Source organism: Solanum dulcamara, chromosome 11 (genome assembly GCF_947179165.1).
Source record: "Solanum dulcamara chromosome 11, daSolDulc1.2, whole genome shotgun sequence".
In the NCBI taxonomy this organism is placed as follows: domain Eukaryota; kingdom Viridiplantae; phylum Streptophyta; class Magnoliopsida; order Solanales; family Solanaceae; genus Solanum; species Solanum dulcamara.
In genome coordinates this window covers 40,617,318-40,641,543 of record NC_077247.1, presented here as the reverse complement: position 1 = coordinate 40,641,543, position 24,226 = coordinate 40,617,318, and the positions used below count along the sequence as shown (strand labels likewise).

General features: G+C 38.3%; 1 protein-coding gene and 1 pseudogene across 1 annotated transcript; both read left to right on the top strand.

Moving 5' to 3' along the window:
* The first annotated feature begins 429 nt into the window (after window positions 1-429).
* Window positions 430-7,906, top strand: LOC129872574 (structural maintenance of chromosomes protein 4-like; annotated as a pseudogene).
* A 14,059-nt stretch (window positions 7,907-21,965) lies between these two features.
* On the top strand, window positions 21,966-23,012 carry LOC129872573 (E3 ubiquitin-protein ligase MPSR1-like). Its single transcript, XM_055947531.1, has 2 exons — window positions 21,966-22,834; window positions 22,944-23,012. The coding sequence occupies exons 1-2, from the start codon at window positions 22,130-22,132 to the stop codon at window positions 23,010-23,012; spliced, it is 774 nt and encodes a 257-aa protein (XP_055803506.1). The 5' UTR covers window positions 21,966-22,129.
* Window positions 23,013-24,226: the final 1,214 nt, after the last annotated feature.

The following is a 24,226-nucleotide window of genomic DNA, read 5'->3' as shown; positions in this document are numbered from 1 at the left end:
TAATATAATATGATACAATACAATACGATACATTATAAAATAATATGTAACAACCATCCAAACAAAGTGTTAAATTCGTTAAACTAGAGGAGTTCATCAAAAGATATTTCAAAGTATGAATCAGGACGAGGAGGAAGAGGAGATGAGATGATCTGGTTTGGTATGTGAGGTTTATCCTATATAGACTAAAAAAATTAACTCAGTTTTAAATAGCATATGTAAAAGTAGATATCTGGTGCAAATTTTACTAGTAATGATTGTAGCAAGACTATTGGCATTTTTATAGTTACTAAGTTTCTTGATACGTGCGTCGTAGGTGTTATTGTGTATATTAAATTATATATTTGTGATATTGAAACGACCTCTCTACTCCATAAAGATAGGGGTAAGGTCCGTGTATACATCCTAAACCCCACTTATGAGTTTAAAATGGGTATGCTGTTTTCAAACCCCACTTATATAATTAAAATGGGTATGTATATATAAGTGTCTCATTATTGTATGATGTTGGCAAATAGTTGAAACTGAGGTTTTCAGAAGTGAGCTTGCTGATGTTCGTGCTGAACTAGAGCCTTGGGAAAAGCTATCAATTGAGCACAAGAGCTTTATACCTCCGAATGCATCTGCAATGGCATAAGTTTATTGGCTCATGAATCATGGCACTTCATGTACCAAAAGTTGTCAGAATGCACAAACTGAAAACTTTGAGATTTGGAAAATTATTTTAATCTTAAGACGTGACAGAAATATCAAGTGCTAAATGCATTCAGTTTGTTGATAAATTCCGTAATTATAATTATTTTTTTGTGTTAAACCGCTGCACTAGTTAAGTTTGCTCTAGATTATATCATTTAAAAATCGCCTTTTACTTATTTCAGCATGAGGCTGTTCATGCTACTTATGAGCAAGCTCTAGAGCAGATTGTGGAAATACAGAAAACGATAGAAATGAAATCAATAAGCATAAATGATGCCAGGAGTAAGCTTGAAATCTGAAGCTTAAAGCATCTGAAGCTCGAACTCTGCAACAAGTGTGCATCAAGAGTCTGCCATTTTAATTTTTTTTTACCATTTATGAGATGTCTTCTGAGCTCCGGTGATGCATTGAGTGATTGCAAGAACAAGAAAAATTGATTGCTCTTGAAAAATCTGCTCTGTAATGGAATCTGAAAAAAGTCAGGGATCTGTTCTTAAAGCAATATTGCATGCTAAGGAGGCAAATCTTACACAGGGCATTTATGGTCTAGTGGGTGATTTGGGTGCTGTAGATGGTTAGTGTTTTTGTTTCATATTTAAATACTAGTTGATACTCCTTCAATTTCATATGTTTTCTTTCATTTGCAGGTTAAGTTAATGAAATTATTGGGCAAGCTACTGTATTATATTTTAGTGGTGATGAGTAAACATATGAAGCTGGAATGGAACTGGCTGTGGGGCAATTTTCTTCATACTTCTCTGTCCATTATTTTCTTGGACATCTAATTTGAAATAGCGTCATTGATAATATATTAATTGCATCTAGTGTTTCAATCTGGTTTGATTCACCTCGTCTTCTTTTTCCAGCAAAGTATGATATTGGTATATCAACCGCTTGTCCTGGACTAGACTATATTGTAGTCGAGACTACAACAGCTGCACAACCTTCTGTTGAGCTACGCAGCAGCAAAAGTAATTAAGTGGTTTCCGGAACCTGTCAGTTTTGTTAATTTGTATTGGCTGCTCATAATTTTAAAAAAAATAATAAAACAAATGAAAGAATTTGGTTTCTCAATATAATTGATTCAAATAAAAGTTACACCATACTTATCGAACATTTATGTTTGTTATAATAATTTAAGAACTCAATCAATCAATGTCAAACTAATAGTGTTTTCTAATTTTCTCATGTTTGGTTGGCTAAATGTATTGAAAAATAGTTTTCAAATCAACTTAGTTTCCTTAAATTTGAGGAAAATGACTTCCTTCCAAAAACTAAAAAAAACATTTTTCAAAACTTTCCTCCAACTTCAAAATACAATGTTTTCTTTTTACCCCCATCCCTCTAAAAAAAATAAAATTAAAATTTCTTTTTTAAGAAAAAATTAAAAGTTTATTTTTGAAAAATATTTCACATTTTGAAAGTTTCATTTTTTTTATTCCATTCCTACCCTGACCATCCTACCCCAATTTTTTTAAAAAAACTTTATTTTTTTTAAAAAATATTATTTCATTTTTTTTATCCACTCCTGCCCCTCCCTCGCTCCCCCTACAAACCCCCACCCCATCCTCACCGGCCCCCTCCCTCCACAAAAAAATTAAAAATTTATTTTTGAAAAATATTTTAAAATTTTAAATTTTATTTTTTTATCCATCCCTTACCTCGATCCCCCCTACCAGCCCCCACCCCACCAGTCCCCCCCCCCCTTCACACACATAAAAAAAAATTAAAAATTTATTTTTGAATTTTTTTTACCCCACCCCACCAGCCCCTCTCCACCCATCCACACAAAAAAAATATTTTTGAAAAATATTTTAAATTTTAAAAATTTAATTTTTCACCCACCCCTAACCCCGACCTCCGTGCCAGCCTTCCAACTCCCCACCTCACTTCAAAAAAAAAAAATTAAAAAATTATTTTTTAAGAAAATCAAATTATTTGAAAGTTAGGTCTGGAGTCAGATGTGGTCGAATTTCGATTCGAAAGTTGAGATCGAGTCTAAAATTGGAAGTTAGGTTGAAAGTCGAGTTGAGTCCCAAATCAAGGGTCGTGATCGAATTCCGAGTCAATTACTAGGATTGATTTTCATGTCAGAAACTATTTTCCTAAAAATATTTTCTACTCTCAAACTAAAATTAAAAGATATTTTCTAAAAAATATTTTCGTTCATTAATCAAACATTAAAAAATATTTCTGAAAATTATTTGCCACTCACTAATCAAACATGAAAAAATAAGTTAGAAATCAATTTGTTTTTGAAGAAACCATTTTCCTTCTTACCAAACACACGCTTAATCCATATCCAATACAAATGAAAAGTATATATATATATATATCGAAAATTGATTTCGTTGTGGAAGTCAATTTGAAACAGAGCATAATATTGCTTTAAGGGCATAATTGACTTCTCTTAGCTGCTCGTGTTTCTCCAGAAGCCGTGTCAAATGAAGAAAACGAGTTTCCGACATTGGTTGAAAGTTTTGAGAACGTAGCCAAAAAATTTACAGATGCAGTGAAGTGTTACCAGGCCTCAGAGAAGGCCGTTTCTCAACTTGAGATGGAATTAGCGAAAAGCTTCAAGGAGGTCTGAGCTGTCCCTGAAATTTTGTTGTTCTTGTTGTGCTTATCATTATGTATATATATTTCTATTCTTTGCTCCATGTTTCGCTCTTGCATCTAAAGCTAACTGAAAATTGTTTCCTTGGGACAGATTGACAATTTAAAGTCCCAACACAATGATTTTGAAAAGCAACTGGATTCCCTAAGGGTTGCATCTGAACCCAGCAAGGATGAAATTAGTAGATTAAAGGAACTCAAGAAAACAATGTCTTCTGAAGGAAAGGAAATGGACAGGCTTGCACAAAGTTCACAACACTTAAAAAAGAAGGTAAAGTATTGCTTTATTTGTGCATTTTGCAAGACACTTCTGTAAATACCTAAAGCATGGCAAGTGGTAAAAGCTGCTTTAAGAAAGTATTTAATTGCTTCAGGCTAAAGAACTTCAGAAAAAAATGAGAATGCTGGTGGTGAGCGTTTGAAAAATCAAAATCCAAAGGTCACCAAAATTCAATCTGCAAGTGGATATGACCTTGTGCATGTTGAATTGCATATTTAATTACACCATTCATGCTGCTTTTTATTTTGCCTTCCTTCACCAGGACATTGATAAAAAAGGCACAGAGATCAACCTAGCAAATTTCAGATAGAAACAGGACCGAAAATGATTAAGAAGCTCACAAAAGGGATTGAGGAATCAAAGAAAGAGAAGGAAAGACTGGCTGCCGAGAAAGAAAAGTTGCTTTGAACCTTCAAAGAGATCGAACAGAAAGCATTTGTTGTTAAAGAGGACTATAATAAGATACAGGAGGTTAGATAATATCTCCATTTACTTTCGGCATTTTATGATTCTGAATGTTGCATTAAAGTTGTCTATAACTCTTTTTTTTTCTTTGATGTGTTTTCATAATTCTCTAGCTCATTGACCAGCACTCTGCTTCTCTGAATGATGCTAAAAATGAGTATGAAACTTTGAAGAAGAATGTGGATCAATTGCGTTCATCAGAAGTTTTGTGCCAGTCTCTATAAAGTTTTCTTGCTTCTCTGTAGAATGAGTTTCTAATCCAGTTCAATTAGAGCTGCAGGTGGATGCTGACTACAACTCACAAGCTATGAAGAAGGCCTATAAAGACTTGGAGCTCAAAGGCAAAGGATATAAGAAAATGCTTGATGATTTGCTTAGTGCTCTTTCAAAGCATATCGAGCAGTAAGCTGGATTTCTTTAAAATGCTGACTTCTTACCATTTTCTGGGATGCTGTAGCTTTTATATATCTATCTTATATACATACACTCATATCCTCTGTTGATATTATTGTGAATACACGTATTTGTTCCTCTTGGTATAGGATTCAAAAGAACTTTGTGGATCCAGAAAAGCTTCAAACAACTTTGAGGGATGGCACTCTTGGTGACCTTAAGAGAGCTTTGGAGATGGTTGCAATTCTAGAAGCTCAACTAAAAGAGATGAACCCAAATCTTGACTCAATATCTGAGTATGCACCAGTCTACATTTATATGCAGACCCTCAGCTCATTGGCTCTTGTTTTTGCTCTCCACCACTATAAACCCACTCCACTTTATGTGATGCACGATATTGATGCTGCTTTAGGTATGTTTTCTGCATTTTACATTGGCCTATTAAGAGCCGTTAAATCCCATAACTACTCCACCCAAACTTTGGTTGTCCCTTTGTTGAAGAATGACAAAAAGTCCTACATTGGTGGTTAATGAGATGGGTGGATTCCTTATAAGGCTTGGACAATCCTCCTCCCTTTGAGCTTTGAGCTAGCTTTTGAGGTGTGAGTTAGGCCTAAGACCTAATTTAACATGGTATCAGAGCAATGTTAAGCCCCCGAAATTAAAATTAACATGGTAAGCACTGGGCGTGAGGTGGGGTGTTAAAGATTGACAAAAAGTCCACATTGATGGTTAATGAGATGGGCTTATAACGCTTGAACAATCCTCCTCCCTTTGAGCTAGTTTTTGAGGTGTGAGTTAGGCCTAGAACCTAATTTAACACGTTTGCTCAATTGAGTTCGCTCCTTATTTTCTATTTCTCTGGGCTTCTCTCTCTCAAATCACCTTATCGATGTTGCTCCAAGCTCGGTCATTAGCATGTTTAGCCTAATATTTCTATCCTGTCTCTAGTCTCAAGTCTCTAGTTTTGAAAGAATCTTTAATCCACGTGAAAACTCAATAACCAGGTTACACTACGTTGGGAAGTTGGAGAATACACTTGTATAATGATTTTTAAAAGGGATTTATTATGTCCTAGGCTACGTCACCCATTACCTTAAGGTTGTAAATTGAATGCTCGTATTCCTTCACACAACTCTCAATATCTTCTTGCATTGCTGTTATCCTCTCCTAAAATATATATTCTGAATTTGGTCTCATTTATTGCTGGCCGCATTGTGGGTTCCATCCCATGAATTTTTGTCAACAATTGCTACTGTAATTGTTGTCAAAAGCGCAGTTGAAATTTTCAGTCAACAATTATGCTGTAAGAATTGTCAAAAGTTGCAGCTCACTTTTTGTCTTCAACAAAATACAACAAATCTTGAAATTGTGGTGTCTTCCATGATGTCACCAATGACATCATAGGAATGATTTTTCTCCTATAAAAGGAGCACATAATCTCATTTGTTAGACACTAATTCACAGAGAGAAAAATATTTAGAGAGTTGTGAGGTTTTTATAGACTATATACAAGAAAAATAATCTTTGAAGAAAAATAGAGTGTTAACAATATTTTAGTAAGATGAAAAATCAAAAGAGTGTTATTACAGTATTAGTCAAATGGTCCACAATATTCACCACCATTATCAGTACGAATATATTTCAGTTTCCTTCCAGTTTCTCTTTCAACTGAAGCCTGAAACTGCTTAAAGACACCTAACACTTGGTCTTTAGTCTTCAAGACATAGACCCAAAGCTTTCTCGAGCAGTCATCATGAAAGTCACAAAGTAGAGTGCACCATCCAGAGTCCTTGTCTTTACTGGACCATATAAATCAGAGTGCACCAACGCAAGCAATTCTATCTTTCTTGAAGGATGGTTAGACTTAAAGAAAATTCCATTTTGTTTTCTAGCCAAGTAGTGCTCACACTTTGAAATCTGACAATAATTTCTTTTTGGCCAAAACATTAAGTCCTTTCTCACTGATGTGGCTAAACCTCTTGTGCCATAACATTGAAGAGTTATCGCTCTCAACTGCATTCACCATATTGGCACAAGTAAAAGTCATAGTCCAGTATAGACCACGATGTTTGTTACCACGAACCACAATCAAGGAACCCTTAATGAGTTTTTACTTTCCATCGCCATTGGTACTAACATATCCTTCATAAACATAAATTGGGTGCAAATGAACACACAAGAAATTATAGTGCGCTAATGCGCCTACTAATAAGGAAGAATAACGAGACTATGTACTAGCCTTCTACCCTAATATGGGTCCTCCACACCCTCCTATCTAAGGTCATGCCCTCGGTAAGCTGTAACTGTGCCATGTCTTGTCTAACCACCTCCAAGAACTCTAATATAGGTAGTTATTGTGCTTCAACAAGGCACCCATTAATACATTCGGCAATGTTTGAAGTCATCATTCTTTCTCTGTTTATTATTGCATGAACTCTAGACCATTTTTCATACCCAACTATCTCAAGGTACTCCTTAACCCCATAATCAATTTTTTCTACCTTAGCCATTAATTTTTCAAAGTCTTCTTTTCTGTAGAATTTGGCCATTGAGTAGAACAGATCACTCAGTGTGTTTTTGCTCCTCTTGAAGTTTGTACACAAGTTCTTTCAAAGATGTCATATGCATGCATAATGGGGAACATTTGGAAAAACAATGCTTAAACTCTTCATTATACTCTCATTTCTATCCGATACAACACACATTTTTTTCCTCTCTCCAAATGAGTTTTTGAATTGTTGAAAGAACCATGTTCATGAAGAATCATTCTTGGTGTTGATAACTCCATAAGCTAATAGCAATATGCAACCTAATCAAAAAAACTTCAGTCAAATGTTAGTTTTTTCTAATAGTTGAAAGGTCATGTATTAGTGAAAAGTGTATCAAATTAACTACAACAGAATAACAATAACAAATAAATTACCTGCTCCATCAATTGTGCTTGCTGATATAAAGGTCCCTTTGTAAGCTGCACTAAGATGTGCACTATCAACCACAACTATAGGTCTATAGAAATCAAACTCCCTCATAAAAGGGTCTCAATGATATGAACAGATACATAAATTAATTTTGTTCTGACTTGTGCATCCTTATATACGAATTTGGGTGCACATTATTGAGCATATGTATGTATATGTGCATCTTTCTATAACCATCGGTAGGTTTACCCCTTATCATCTCTAGTGCAAGTTCCTTAGCTCGCCATGCTTGTTGGTAAGAAATCTCAATTCTCTAGATTGCTCTAATATCTTCAATTATGCCATTTGGGTTATGAATTCTTTTATGATTGAACAACTTAGGAGCAGTTACACCACTTAAAAATACAACTGTAGTTTGAACCTTTGTTAACATCCTATCTCTTAATGGACAGGTATGCTCACTATTGAAGTACCTAATCTTGAATATATCTGAATTTTTTCGACAAGGTGCTTTCAAAGTCCAACCACAGCCAGCAGAATAACATACTAAAATATAGCTGCATGTTTCAGATTCATTTAAATTCAAAAAATGTATCACGTGTCATTCAAAATCTATAATATTTCATAAAAAAATACCCAATCACATATACAATAATGTATGATGAACTTTATCATATATAAAAAAATTGGCTTTTACGTATCATGAATTTTTGGTTGTACATCATTGTGATGTATCATTTAAATGTACTGGCAAAAGATAATGTATCAGAATTCAATGTATCAGACTCAAATTTTATTTTAAAGGCTATGTATTAGAATTCAATGTATAATTATTTGATGTATTTGATACATTTAATAAAATCATTACTTTTGATATACATTCACTTATAATTCAAATTAAAATAGACATTTTAATATGTATCAGATACATACAAATTTTTATATATCTAACACTTATTAATATCACAATAAAAGGCGGATATCTATAATTTAATAAGCATTTTTTGAACAACAATGTATCATTAACATTAAGCAAGAGGAATGCATCACAATAATTTATAATCAATAAACATATATTTGTATCAGATACACAATACACTAAAAGTCTTACGTCGCTTTTCACATCAGATCTCTTTACCTTGAAATTGAAGTTGTGTTCTATTTTGTATTTCACCATAACAGAGATCAGTGTTGATTTATCCTTATACAGTTTCTTCTCCTTCATATTTGTACTATTTACATCACTTATGTAATTCGTTAATTCTAATTCGAAAATGTAACATGAATCATTAATTTTTGATTCAACCACAACAAGTGCGTGTGTATTTTTTCCTGAACCTTCGAGACAGACAATTTCACTTGACGAAGGATTAAAGTAATGTATCTCTTCACCATTTTTATCACTTGTATCAATGCATAATGGATACATTCCAATTCCATCCTTTTTTTCACCTCCAAATACAGTCTTATTCCTATATTGTTTCTAATTATCATTGGAGATAAATTTCCTTCATTTATGCATCCGATTTCTATATTTTTCCTCATCTCGTCGATATCTAATTCCGCTGCAATAACAGATTTGAAATTCACGAACGAAATCATTTGACTAACAACTATTCCTTCGCTCTTGTATTGTGCAAAACTTACATCACTCTCCAAAATTCCAGAATGGCTCAACAAAATTGTTAAGTTCATCATGTATCAGTCTCTGTTTTTCAAAGAAATAAACTCTGTTACTGTAACACCCCTCAAAATTTTCCCCTAGAATTCAAACCCTTCTTGTATACGGGTAGGGTCGAATCGAGTATTGAGGAGCGTATGCATGAGTTGAGATGAGTCTTTGAGAATTTGAGCAGTATTCGAAGTGAGGTGGGGTCATGAAGGACCCCTAGGATCAAATTTAATCCAAAAGATTCATCGTGGCTAAGTTTAGGATGAGTTAGTATAAGGGTCGACTTGTAACGACCCTATCTTTTGAAGGACGTCAATCTGGGTGGCCCACGACCTATTAAATCAAAGGTCGTCGAGTCTTCTTTCCAATGCCACCAAGAACGTAAATTTTGGAGTTCGGAGTCAAAAGATATGACGATCCTAAGATGAACTAGCACGGCATGAATTTCATTTTGGCGTGGGTTGCAACTGCTGGGGAAATAGACTTGGCGCTGTAAGGGCGCGACGCGCCACTATCGCGCCATAAACATGCCTCAGTAGTTTGGTCCTTGGCGCGATGCGCCACTCAAAGTTGTGCAGGGTTTTTCAGGCCAAATTTCCAGAACCCAGAAAATATGGCCTTGGCGCTGTAAGGGCGCGACGCGCCACTATCGCGCCAGAAATATGCCTCAGTAGTTTGGTCTCTGGCGCGGCGTGCCACTACGAGGTGTGCAGGTTTTAGGCATATGCAGCCTGGCGCTGCAATGGCGCGACGCGCCACTATCGCGCCAGGTGCATTTTTAGCCTATTTTTAGAACTTTTGAGGAGGGGTAATTTGGGAACTTACCCAAATTATATATATGTTACCCTTGGTCTTTTGGGAACACACTTTGTAGCCTCACCCTCTCTCTAAAAAGCCCTAGCTTCTCTCTCTTTTCTTCTTCTTCTCCATTTCCAACAAAAAGGAGTCCAAGAGCTTCAAGATTTGAGTCCCCCATTGAAGACCCAACCATAAGGTTTTTTTCAAGTCTTCACTAAGGTATGTAAGGCTATCTAATAATGGGTTGAGCCCACCTATGTGCCCTATTCTTGCTTTGAGGTTAGATGTCCATAGAAATGGAGTTTCCAAAGAAGAATTGATCACAACTCCATTTGGAAGTGGAGAAGAAGGAGCTGATCAATTCTTCTTTGGAAGCAACAAGGAGCTGCATACATCAACATCTCCACCATCCTGCAGCACACAAGGAACAATTACAAGTTAATAGTACTAGTTACAGTAGCTTGCAAATTTGTTTGGTTATGTGGTTTGCTGGCTTTGTTTGTCTGCGCAGGTTCACAGATCCTCCTACTAAGGGAGATAATTGCTTGGCTTACTTGGACCTCTTCATCACATCAACCTGCTTGTTAGTGTATTTTTCTGGTGTTGTTTGCTATGTAGTTGTAGGTTCAAAGATTCCCAAGAGAAGGGAGACAGTAGCTGGGCATAACTGGACCTCCTCTCTTAATCACTACTCCATCTATGCCTTCTCTAATAGCTCAACACTTGCAGCAACTCCTGCAGCAGCAATGCTGCACCCCAGATGCAACTCCAACCTCAAGAATGCATTGATCCCCAACCCACCAGCAACCAACATCAACCAACTTCTGCTTCACCAATATACAACACACACTGTACAATTACAAGCCAATAGTAGTTGGTACAGTAGCTGGCAGGTTTGTTTTGTATATTGTTCTGGTATTGTGTGTCTGTGCAGGTGTCCCAAGGAGACAACTCTCACCACAAAGAGGACTCTACTCTTGAGTATAGCATACAACCAAAATAGCTTGCCCATAGATGCAATCGAAAGGAAACTAAAGCATGGCAGGCTAGGACCTCATCAACACCATCCAACACCCCTCATTACCTGCAGCAGCCATACTTCAGACAAAATCTTTGGAGCCCCTTGTTGGTTTATTTGTGAATATAGGCACAAAAGAAGATCCTCTACTAGCTGGGCTGAACAACCACATCATCAGTGGCCTAGGTACAAGGCAGCAACAGTTCTACTCCATAACAATAGCCACACTCAAAGCTACTGCATCTTCAATTTGCAGCAGGCAACAAGCTTTTTCAAGGCCTTCCTCAACAACTCCAAGGATGCTGGTTGCTACAACTCAATATACTTCCTCTACCTTCATCCTCCTTAGCTGATATATGCTCAATCCTGAAGTGGATGCAACCTTCCATTGGGACTTACTTGGTATGACAAGACTAAAAAGGGCAAAGATGAAAAGAATTTTCCCACCCCATGCGAGATAGAAGGTTCATATACTTGTTCTTCTTCAATTTAGCTATGTATGGTACGTAGCATAGTTGAATAGGAATAGTGTAGGTTACTTTCTTGTTTTCTCATGGAAGGGGAGAGTCTCCCTCATTTATGCTTTCTTAGTCGATTTGTACCGGGAGGAGTCCTCTCATAGGTTTACTGCTTTCTAGTTATAGTTAGTCTCCTTTTTGTATCGGGGATGAGTTAGCCGACCTTAATAGATTAGCCGACTTATGAACCACCATAGGATCGGAGGTAAGGTTTATGTCCCCCTCCTTGTATTTTTACTTTATTTATTTATGTTAAGGCTTGGGGGTGATGCTCAACCCCTGACTGTGCACGAGAGGTGGGAGCCTCGTGTAGGGTCTGTTCCCATAAAAAAAAAAATAATAAAAAAAATATGCATTTAAATTTCTTTTGAAAGATATGACTGAGATTGACCGGATAGTATGATTGTAAAAGATTTGATCATGATAGAGTTGATGAGTTGACAAGGTTGTAATGAGACTTGTCAATATGATTTGATTGAGTTGATTGGATGGAGTTTTATGAGCATTGAGTCTTGGGAGGAGTATCGAGCACCGAATTGAGCAAGAGTAAAGTCCATACTCGAACCCAATAACTACGTCGCCAAACGTAGGGGGGATTGAACCGTTAAAGTCGAATGCTTCCCCGAGATGTTTGTCCTGACATTATAGGACTTGGTTGGATTGGATCCATGATTGGTTGATTCGTTCATACCCTGGCAAGGTATGAACGGACGCGGCAACAACGTCGGTTTGTTGTACTTTCACTGGCTCATAAGTGATGGTTGTTGGGTAAGAGAAACTCCCAAATAGGTCTTGATAGTACTCTGAGTCAGATTGAGTTGAATTGTATGTGATTGGTCCCGTCTAAATCATATTCTTGTTTAGACTTAGGACATTTGATTGAGTTATTATTCCTCTTGAGTTGAGCTTCCGAGTTGATTAATTCTTTCATGATGTTCATTGTATTCGGCCATTTTACATACTCGTACATTCCATGTACTGACGCCATTTGGCCTGCATCATTTCATGATGCAGAGACAGGTACTAGAGATCATCAACCGGTGCTCCGTTGAAGATCTACCTACACCCTTAGCTAGTTGGTGAGTCCTCCTAGTTTCTGGAGGATGTTGAGCCTTCATGTACAGTTTTGTTGACATTTCCTTACTTTGATTGTTGGTAGCCATGGACTTGTCATTGACACCTCTTAGACTTTGATAGAGGCTTCATAGACTGGAGTGTGGGGAGGTTGAACTGTTATTTTGAAGAGTCTTACTTTATTGTCTTATTGGGTTGTAAATGTTTGGCCTTCGGCCCCCATATATGAATAGCATTTCTTTAATTGAGTTTACGCTAAGAGAATGTGATTGAATGAATGTGTGACTGGACTAGGTGGTTCGCTCGGAGGTCAGAAATGGCCTTCGGGTGCCGGTTACATCTAGGGTACCCTTCCAGGGCGTGACAAACATGGTATCAGAGCACAGAGTTCAAGTATCCTAGGGAGTCTATGAAGCCGTGTCTAGTAGAGTCTTGCTTATGGGTGTGTTGTGCACCACACTTATAAGCAGGAGGCTATAGGACATTAGGAATTGTTTCACTTCTTCCATACTCTGACTTCGTGCGATAGAGTTAAAACTCTATAAGACTCCTTTCTAATTCGTGCGTTTATACGTTACAGATAATGCCTCCTAAACGTACCGCTAGCCAGAGGAATGTTGATAATACAGGGATGCCACAGTCAGAGGCACGCCCAGCAAGGGCTAGAGGCCGACCCGCGAGATATGCGGAGGCACCTCAAGTGCCATCTACTCCACCTGCACCCACATCAGAGGCAGAATTTCGAGGGGCAATTGCAATGCTTACGCAACTAATGGCTGCCCGAAGTGGTAATCAGGGTTCGTCGACTCTCAGCTCTAGTTCCTAGGAGCCATCTGCTGCCACTAGAATTAGAGACTTTCTGAGAATGAATCCGCTGGCATTCACGGGTTCTAAGGTTGATGAAGATCCCCAAAACTTTATTGATGAAATGTGGAAAATCCTGAAAGCTATGCATGCTACGGAAATTGAGGGGGTTGAGTTGGTGTCTTATCAACTCAAAGAGGTGGCAAACATTTGGTATAACCAATGGGAATAAGGTAGAGGTGAAGATGCTGAACCTGCTAGGTGGGATGAATTTGAGGGAGCTTTTCTTGACCACTTCTTTCCCCGAGAATTGAGAGAAGCGAAGGTGGAGGAATTTGTTAATCTAAAACAGGAGGGAATGACAGTTAAGGAGTATGGCCTGAAGTTCATCCAGCTATCCAGGTATGCTCCAGAAATGATTCCGAATATGAAGTCAAAGATGAGGAAGTTCGTCTGCGGATTAGGGAGGCATGTGAAGAAGGAGTGTAAGGCAGCATTGTTGATCTCGGATATGGATCTTTCCAGATTAATGGTGTATGCTCATCAGGTGGAGGATGAGAAAAGAAAGGATAGAGAAGAGCACCTGAGCAAGAAGGCAAAATCAACGGGCCATGAGAATGAGCAGAGGCAAGGCAAGGGCAACAGGTCCTTCTTCCAGAAGAAGCCTTCCAACTATGCCTCATCTACCGCCAGTGCACCGATGCCGCAAAACAGGTATGATCGGCAGGGGCAAGGTTGCCAGAATTTCAGACCCCAGGGTTCTCAATCCCAAGCTAGCATGGGTCAAGGTGCGCAAGAGAAGCCACCATGCATCAAGTGTGGCAAGTTTCACTTGGGAGAGTGCAGAGTGGGAAGGATGAGTTGTTATAAATGCGGCCAAATAGACCATTTTCAGAAGGAGTGTCCAGCATGGGGGAACAGGGCCCAATATTCTACCACCGCACCACCGACTAGAGGTAATCAAAGGGGCACTACTTCAGGCACCGACGGAGGTACAAACCGTTTATATGCCATGGGTAGTCGCCAAGATCAAGAGGACTCTCCAAACGTCGTGACGGGTATGATTCGAGTCTCTTCTTTTGATTGTTATGTATTGATGGATCCGGGTGCCACCCTATCTTTTGTGACTCCTTATGTGGCTAGTAAATTCAATAAAATTCCTGAACGTTTTCTTGAGCCTTTTAGTGTGGCCACTCCTATCAGTGATTCTGTCTTAGCTGAGAGAGTCTATAGAGATTGTACTGTGTCCATTTATCACAAGGATACCTTGGCCGACCTAGTTGAGTTGGACATGATTGACTTTGACGTGATCCTTGGCATGGACTGGCTCTATGTCTGTTATGCCTCTATTGATTGTAGAACTCAAATTGTCACGTTCAAATTCCCGAATGAGGCTGTCATAGAGTGGAAGGGTAGTCCGATTGCACCTAAGGGTAAGTTTATTTCATACCTTAGGGCCAGGAAGCTAATCTCAAAAGGTGTGTTTATCACATTGTCCGAGTGAAAAGTGACAATATTGAGTCTTCATCCCTTGAGTCGGTTCCGATTGTCAATGAGTTTCCGGATGTCTTTTTTGAAGATCTGCCTGGAGTCCCTTCTGATAGGGAGATCGACTTCGGGATTGATGTTCTTCCTGATACCCAGCCTATCTTAATTCCTCCTTATAGAATGGCCCCAGCCGAGTTGAAAAAGTTAAAGGAGCAGTTGAAGGACTTGTTAGATAAGGGATTTATTAGGCCGAGTGTCTCACCATGGGGAGCTCCGGTCCTATTTGTTCGAAAGAAAAATGGGTCCCTTAGGATGTGTATTGACTACAGGCAGCTCAATAAGGTCACCGTAAAGAACAAATACCCTCTCCCCAGAATAGATGATTTATTTGATCAGCTTCAAGGTGCCACGTGCTTCTCAAAGATAGACTTGAGATCCGGTTACCACCATTTGAAGGTGAGAGAATATGATATTCCGAAGACTGCTTTCCGGACTCATTATGGCCACTTCGAATTTTTGGTCATGTCCTTTGGGTTGACTAATGCCCCCGCCGCTTTTATGGATCTCATGAACCGAGTATTTAAGCCATATCTTGATATGTTTGTGATTGTGTTCATAGATGATATTCTGGTTTACTCCAAGAATGAGGAGGAGCATGCCCATCATCTTAGAGTCGTCTTGCAAACTTTAAGAGACCAGGTATTGTATGCAAAGTTCTCTAAATGTGAATTTTGGCTTGCATCAGTGGCCTTCTTAAGCCACATTATATCTAGAGATGGTATTCAGGTTGATGCTCAGAAAATTGAGGCAGTGAAGAGTTGGCCCAGACCTACATCCCCGACAGAGATAAGGAGCTTCTTGGGTTTGGCTGGCTATTATCGAAGGTTCATAGAGGGATTCTCCTCCATATCATCACCATTGACTAAGCTGACTCAAAAGAAGGCTAAGTTCCAATGGTCCGAGGCTTGTGAGGAGATTTTCCAGAAATTGAAGACTAAGCTAACCACTGCCCCTGTTCTAACCTTGCCCGATGGTACAGAGGGTTTTGTGATCTATTGTGATGCATCCAGAATTGGTTTGGGTTGGGTGTTGATGCAAAGGGGGAAGGTGATAGCCTATGCTTCAAGACAGCTTAATGTTCACGAGAGGAATTACCCAACTCATGACCTTGAGCTGGCGGCTGTGGCGTTTGCGCTTAAAATCTGGCGCCACTACCTGTATGGAGTACATATCGATGTATTCACCGATCACAAGAGTTTGCAATACGTCTTTAGCCAGAAGGAACTTAACCTGAGGCAAACGAGATGGCTTGAACTACTCAAGGACTATGATATGAGCATCCTCTACCATCCAGGTAAAGCTAATGTTGTTGCTGATGCTCTTAGCAGGTTGTCTATGGGTAGCACTGCCCACGTGGAGGAAGGAAGGAGAGAATTGGCGAAAGAGGTACACAGATTAGCCCGATTGGGAGTTCATCTGGAAGAGAACAATGAAGGCGGAGTTACTATTCAAGATGGGTCTACGTCCTCACTTGTGGCAGAGGTAAAGGAGAAGCAAGACCAAGATTCCATCCTTCTCCAATTGAATGGAATTATTCACAAACAAGAGGTAATGGTTTTCACCAAAGGGGGAGATGGTGTGTTGAGGTACCAAAATAGATTATGTGTGCCGAATGTCGATGATGTTTGAGAGAGGGTTATGGCCAAAACGCATAGTTCCAGGTACTCCATTCATCCAGGCTCTACTAAAATGTATCATGACTTGAAGGAAATCTATTGGTGGGGCGGGATGAAGAAGGATATTGCGGAATTTGTTTCCAAGTGCCCGAATTGCCAACAGGTGAAGGTTGAGCATCAAAGGCCATGTGGTTTAGCCCAAAACATAGATATTCCAGAATGGAAGTGGGAGATGATCAACATGGACTTTATTACAGGCTTGCCGAAGTCCCGAAAACAACATGATTCCATTTGGGTGATTGTGGATAGAATGAAGAAATCAGCTCACTTCTTGGCGGTTAAGACTACTGATACCGCAGAAGATTATGCAAAGTTGTATATACAGGAGATCGTTAGATTGCATGGGGTTCCTTTGTCTATCATCTCAGACAGAGGAGCTCAATTCACTTCCCAATTTTGGAAATCCTTTCAGAAAGGATTAGGTTCAAGGGTGAACTTGAGTACAACCTTCCATCCCCAGACAGACGGCCAAGCAGAGCGCACTATCCAGACATTGGAAGATATGTTGAGGGCATGTGTGCTTGACTTCAAGGGAAATTGGGATGATCACTTACCTCTCATAGAGTTTGCATACAACAATAGCTATCATGAAAGCATTCAAATGGATCCTTATGAAGCTTTGTATGGGAGAAGGTGTAGATCTCCCATTAGGTGGTTTGAAGTTGGTGAAGCCGAGTTGATTGGGCCTGACCTTGTTCATCAAGCCATGGAGAAGGTGCGAGTTATTTAAGAGAGGCTAAAAACAGCCCAAAGCCGCCAAAAATCTTACACTGATGTGAGGAGGAGAGACTTGGAATTTGAGGTGGGTGATTGGGTGTATTTGAAAGTGTCACCCATGAAAGGTGTCATGAGGTTTGGAAAGAAGGGGAAACTTAGTCCTTGATATATTGGTCCGTACCAGATCTTGAGGCGGATTGGGAGTGTTGCTTATGAGTTGGAGTTACCCTCAGAGCTAGCTTCTATTCATCCGGTGTTCCACGTTTCGATGCTGAAAAAGTGCTTGGGCGATCCCTCATTGGTAGTCCCTATTGATAGCGTTGGAATTAAGGATAACTTATCCTATGAAGAAGTTCCGGTCCAAATCCTTGATCGCCAAATTCGCAAATTGAGGAACAAAGAAGTCGCCTCAGTCAAAGTCTTGTGGAGGAACCAATTTGTTGAGGAAGCCATATGGGAAGCAGAGGAAGCCATAAAATCTAAATACCCACACCTATTCGTGCCTACCGAGGAGAATGTTAAAGGTAATGACCATTTCCTTGACTTGAATTCATTTGTGCCTTTTTGAGTTTTGATTGATAATTGTTTGAAAATTTGATTGATTGAATGACTGAATGTTGATTATGATTAGTACCCTGAGTCCATTCCTGGCCACTCGTCATTCGAGGACGAATGATCCCAAGGGGGAGATAATGTAACACCCCTCAAAATTTTCCCCTAGAATTCAAACCCTTCTTGTATACGGGTAGGGTCAAACTCGAGTATTGAGGAGAGTATGCATGAGTTGAGATGAGTCTTTGAGAATTTGAGCAGTATATAAGTGAGGTGGGGTCATGAAGGACCCCTAGGATCAAATTTAATCCAAAAGATTCGTCGTGGCTAAGTTTAGGATGAGTTCGTATAAGGGTCGACTTGTAATGACCCTATCTTTTGAAGGACGTCAATCTGGGTGGCCCACGACCTATTAAATCAAATGTCGTTGAGTCTTCTTTCCAACGCCACCAAGAACATAAATTTTGGAGTTCGGAGTCAAAAGATATGACGATCCTAAGATGAACTAGCACGGTATGAATTTCATTTTGGCCTGGGTTGCAACTGCTGGGGAAATGGCCTTGGCGCTGTAAGGGCGCGACGCGCCACTATCGCGCCATAAACATGCCTCAGTAGTTTGGTCCTTGGCGCGATGCGCCACTAAAAGTTGTGTAGGGTTTTTCAGGCCAAATTTCCAAAACCCAGAAAATATGGCCTTGGCGCTGTAAGGGCGCGACGCGCCACTATCGCGCTAGAAACATGCCTCAGTAGTTTGGTCTCTGGCGCGGCGCACCACTACGAGGTGTGCAGGTTTTAGGCGTATGCAGCCTGGCGCTGCAATAGCGCGTCGCGCCACTATCGCGCCAAGTGCATTTTTAGCCTATTTTCAGAACTTTTGAGGAGGGGTAATTTGGGAACTTACCCAAATTATATATATGTTACCCTTGGTCTTTTGGGAACACACTTTGCAGCCTCACCCTCTCTCTAAAAAGCCCTAGCTTCTCTCTCTTTTCTTCTTCTTCTCCATTTCCAACAAAAAGGAGTCCAAGAGCTTCAAGATTTGAGTCCCCCATTGAAGACCCAACCACAAGATTTTCTTCAAGTCTTCACTAGGGTATGTAAGGCTATCTAAAACATGGGTTGAGCCCACCCATGTGCCCTATTCTTGCTTTGAGGTTAGATGTCCATAGAAATGGAGTTTCTTGATATGGTTTATGCTTGTATGAACTTTGTCCCCTATGTATTTGATTCTATATGTGTTGATGTTGTTGAGCCAAGAAGTTCCTAAATTGAGCCTTTATGTGAGTATGAGTCGATGAAGATGAGTTGTTAAATATGTTTTATTGATCTTCTTAATTATGTGGATTATGATGAAGGATGCTATTTTCTTAAAAATGTTGCTTATCTTAAATGGTTGACTTAAAGCCTTGGAGTTGTGTTGAGTTTCAAAGATTGAGTAAATGGATAGAGGAAATGATTGGTTGTGCTTATATGTTGCTATAAATGTGCATTTAAATTTCTTTTGAAAGATATGTCTGAGATTGACCGGATAGTATGATTGGAAAAGATTTGATCATGATAGAGTTGATGAGTTGACAAGGTTGTAATGAGACTTGTCGATATGATTTAATTGAGTTTATTGGATGGAGTTTTATGAGCATTGAGTCTTGGGAGGAGTATCGAGCACCGAATTGAGCAAGAGTAAAGTCCATACTCGAACCCAATAACTACGTCGCCAAACGTAGGGGGGATTGAACCGTTAAAGTCGGATGCTTCCCCGAGATGTTTGTCCTGACATTATAGGACTTGGTTAGATTGGATCCATGATTGGTTGATTCGTTCATACCCTGGCAAGGTATGAACGGACGCGGTAACAACGTCGGTTTGTTGTACTTTCACTGGCTCATAAGTGATGGTTGTCGGGTAAAAGAAACTCCCAAATAGGTCTTGATAGTACTCTGAGTCAGATTGAGTTGAATTGTATGTGATTGGTCCCGTCTAAATCATATTCTTGTTTAGACTTAGGACATTTGATTGAGTTATTATTCCTCTTGAGTTGAGCTTCCGAGTTGATTAATTCTTTCATGATGTTCATTGTATTCGGCCATTTTACATACTCGTACATTCCATGTACTGACGCCATTTGGCCTGCATCGTTTCATGATGCAGAGATAGGTACTAGAGATCATCAACCGGCGCTCCGTTGAAGATCTACCTACACCCTCAGCTAGTTGGTGAGTCCTCCTAGTTTCTGGAGGATGTTGAGCCTTCATGTACAGTTTTGTTGACATTTCCTTACTTTGATTGTTGGTAGCCATGGACTTGTCATTGACACCTCTTAGACTTTGATAGAGGCTTCATAGACTGGAGTGTGGGGAGGTCGAACTGTTATTTTGAAGAGTCTTACTTTATTGTCTTGTTGGGTTGTAAATGTTTGGCCTTCGGCCCCCATATATGAATAGCATTTCTTTAATTGAGTTTACGCTAAGAGAATGTGATTGAATGAATGTGTGACTGGACCAGGTGGTTTGCTCGGAGGTCAGAAATGGCCTTCGGGTGCCGGTTACGTCTAGGGTACCCTCTCGGGGCGTGACAGTTACGTATTGGGTTGTGTTGGAGGTAGAAAGGAATTTGAATTCTGAATGATTTAAAACTGATGCGAATTGAAAGAGATTGATATAAATTCGTGTGCGTGATTTGCTCAATTAGAATTTAATTTTTACGTGTTGTTTTCTTTTAAAGCTCAACAGGCTCATTAAACTTATGTATCATACGTTATGTATCAGTGCTATACGGATGTATCCAGATTTGGAGTTTTTAAAGGGATTTTTGTAAAATTAAAAAGGGTTGTGATAGAATGAAATTAGGCTTATACAGTATGTGATTCTTAAAATTTTTACAATAATTTAACCTTATCTTGACCTAAGAACTGACGGACAAACCCACTTTGTTCATCGATTTTTCAATTAAATATAAAAGTGAATGTAAATTATTTAATTATTTTTCAAAAATTAATTAATTAAATGGATGAACGGAGCAGGCTTATTTAAAATAAATTTTAACGTTATTTCACCAAAACGAACTTCATTCGTCAATTTCTAATTTTTATTACATAAATATATCCCGCACAAAATTGCGCAAAAAAAACTAAGGAACATTTGTTGTTTAATATAAAGATAACTATAAAAACAAATAGACTAAGTTAGTTTTTTCTCAATTGTTTGGATCGATGTAGTCAGTCGGTTTTGACCATATTTTTAATAGTGTTAGAATCAGTTTTGGAGTTGAAAGCGAACAAAATTTTTGATGATGTGTTGATAGCTATCGCAGGTGGCAATGAATATGATCATTGACTGTAATGTAATTAACTTGGTTATTCTTTTTATTACATTCAGTGTTTCGTGTTTGGTAGGAGATTTCAAGAATTTGATTTATATAGAATATTATACAATCTTAATTAGTTATTCCTTGATTGCTTCCAAATGACTAATTTAAAATGGTTGGATGTCTAGAATATATTCGTTACTTTTATTATAAAAGTAATATTAAATGATATTGGCCCAAAAGAAAAGAGAAAAAATGACATTTCTCATATTTTTGTCTATACACCAGTACAAATTAACATTATTTTCCAAGTCCTTTTAATGTGTTCTGTAGTTATACCTCCTGCTAAGCAAGAACAAGTTCTTAAGGAAAGTATGCATTGCATATAATGAAATTTTATTAAGAACTCATGTATTTTTCTTTCATTTTATCGTTAGAGAAGATATTGATCATTAAATTTAAGAGGCAGATTTATTGTCAATATTGGAAGAGCAAAAAGAGATTCTAATGAAGTTGATAACCGCTAAAGATAACAATAAATCGTAAGCTCTTGATATAGTCATTGACAATAATCAATTTAGTTATACTCTTTTCTTCATATAAAACAGGTGACTCGTGAATTATTTACGCATTTACCCCTTAAATGAACCTAGGCGGTACTAATACAAACTCATCGAGCCTTAATGTGGGTCTCAGTCTCAACTTCTAGAACCGTCCGCACAATACAATTTATAAAATAACTTGACTCGTGAATGTTTTACGCATTTACCCCTTAGATGAACCTAGGAATACGACCTATTTGAGCATCAATGTGGGTCCCAGTCTCAAGTTCTAGAACCATCCGCAGACATCTAACGATACAACTTATAAAACAACATAACTCGTGAATTTTTTACGCATTTACCCCTTAAATGAACATAGATTGTGCTAATATGACTTAATGGAGACTCAAAATGAGCCCCAATCTCAAAGTTCTAGAACCTTCTCGATCTCACACAACATCACTACAGCCTATAAAACAAACATTGCCCTTCAATAAAAATAATGAGTTAGTAAACTATAAGTATATATCTTCGATATGGAGGTGAGATCGGAGTACTTACTGCCATCTCTGGAAGGGCTAACCCTAGATGAAGCCAGATCATTGATTCTTCCTCATATTCTACGATTCATCACCTCTACTCCAGAGTCAGAACATACACGTGACATTGTGGTACAGGTGGATGCGACGAACAACATAATCTCCTTCCTCGAAGGTCATCCTATCAATGCAACACCTATTTTGGAAGGGCTTTTACCTGCATCAAAAGCTTCCATTGAAGCGATGCCGATGGTTAAGGTTTTAGATGAAGGGATTGATTGCTCTATTTGTTTGTTGGATTTTGAAAGTGGTGAGGAAGCTAAGGAGATGCCTTGTAAACATCGTTTTCATTCGATTTGTATTGACAAGTGGTTGGGAATAAATGGATCGTGTCCGATTTGTAGGTATAAGATGCCAGTGGACGAACAATGTGAGAAAAAAAATGAAGAAAGTGGTGACGATGAAAGAGGTGATGATGATGGTGACAGTGATATGGAGGAAGATAGAGTGATGTTTGTTTTTGATGTTGTTGTTAGGCCAGATAGTAGAGGTGTAATAGTATCGATATCAGAAGTGCATAGACATTCCGATGATGTGTCGATAGGTGCTGAAAATGGCGATGTATTTGAAGCTGCCGGAGATGCCAATGAATCTGAAGCTAGAGATGGCGGAGATGATGATGAATCCGCAGCTCAAGATATGGTTATTGACAACAATTAATTTGGTTATTTTCCTTATTTGTTTTTGGCGTCTTCTAGTTAACTTAAATATAAAAAGTTGTTTTTACAAATTATTGTGCAATTTTAATTAGGATGACGATCTATTCGAACCTGAACCTAATACTAGAGGTGGTGGAAATGGCGATGAATCCGAAGCTTAAGATATGATTGTACAAAATATTGTGCAATTTTAATTAGTTTCATTTTGATGGCTATTTTAAAATGGTAGAATGTTTTTTAATATCCTTTATATAAAATAAAAAAAATGGGAGTAGAAAAGGGAAATTGGAGAGGAATCAAACTCTCATTGTTTATGCGTTAATCAGCTGAGCTATTAAGATTCCCCTAGAGCCTGATTAGAAAGTTGACACTAATAAAATGAAAGTTCATGTGGTCAAACAAATGAACTGCATTCCCTACTTTCTTATCAGAAAGTTGATATCTATCAAGGTGAGAAGCTCATAACTTCTCTTTAACTAAGCTATTCATAATTTGGTTAGCCTCTCCTTATGACAGTGAGTGATCTTGCTATTTGCTTGATCCATGTATGTTATGACAATTGTGACTCTGAATTCACCATTAATGTTAGGTCTTTGAAAAGCATATATGTTAAACACTATTGAACTCTAAACTTCAACAATGTTAGAAAGCCATTGTCATCCTTGCTGATTTAGAGCCTTCCAAACAACTTGTTTATAAACAAAAACATGTTTCAATTTTTCATAACAGAGGTGAGACGAGTGCATTGATAAATTGAATTATCAATTACTCTCTCTAAGTTTTTCCATATCTCCAACTCCAAGTTTACCATGCTTAGATTTATGTGAAGTAGAATGTTGTGTATCCCATTGAGAGGTTTAATCCTCCACCAATTCTACAGAGTGCATCTAGTATTCTGCATAAGAGCATTGATTCCTATTTCCTAGTAGTGATCCAAAGAAGCTCCACAATTGTCTTGCCACATTTCCCTGCACAAATACATGCTCTAAAGATTCACGGTAAGTGTTACTATAACATTTACACAGTTAAAACTTGTTTACCAAGTTTAGTCAGATTTTCATTAAAAGGTAATTTCCTTTTTAACAATCTCCAAGAGAGGAATGAAATTTTAAATGTAATTTTGTTATGCCACATTTGGTTAATAAAGTTCATTTTAGGGTAGGGAGTCGTGATATTTTCCACACACTCTTATTGGAAAGATTACCGTCCATAGAGTGTTTTTTGACCTTTTTTCCTATTTTCACTTAAATGATGGCATTAACAATATTTTCAGACGACAGGATGATATTCAATTTCTTCACATTCCAACTCTTTACTTCAATAAAGTCACTGACTTTGATCCTATTGGATTTTGAAGTTAAGATAAAATAGATTT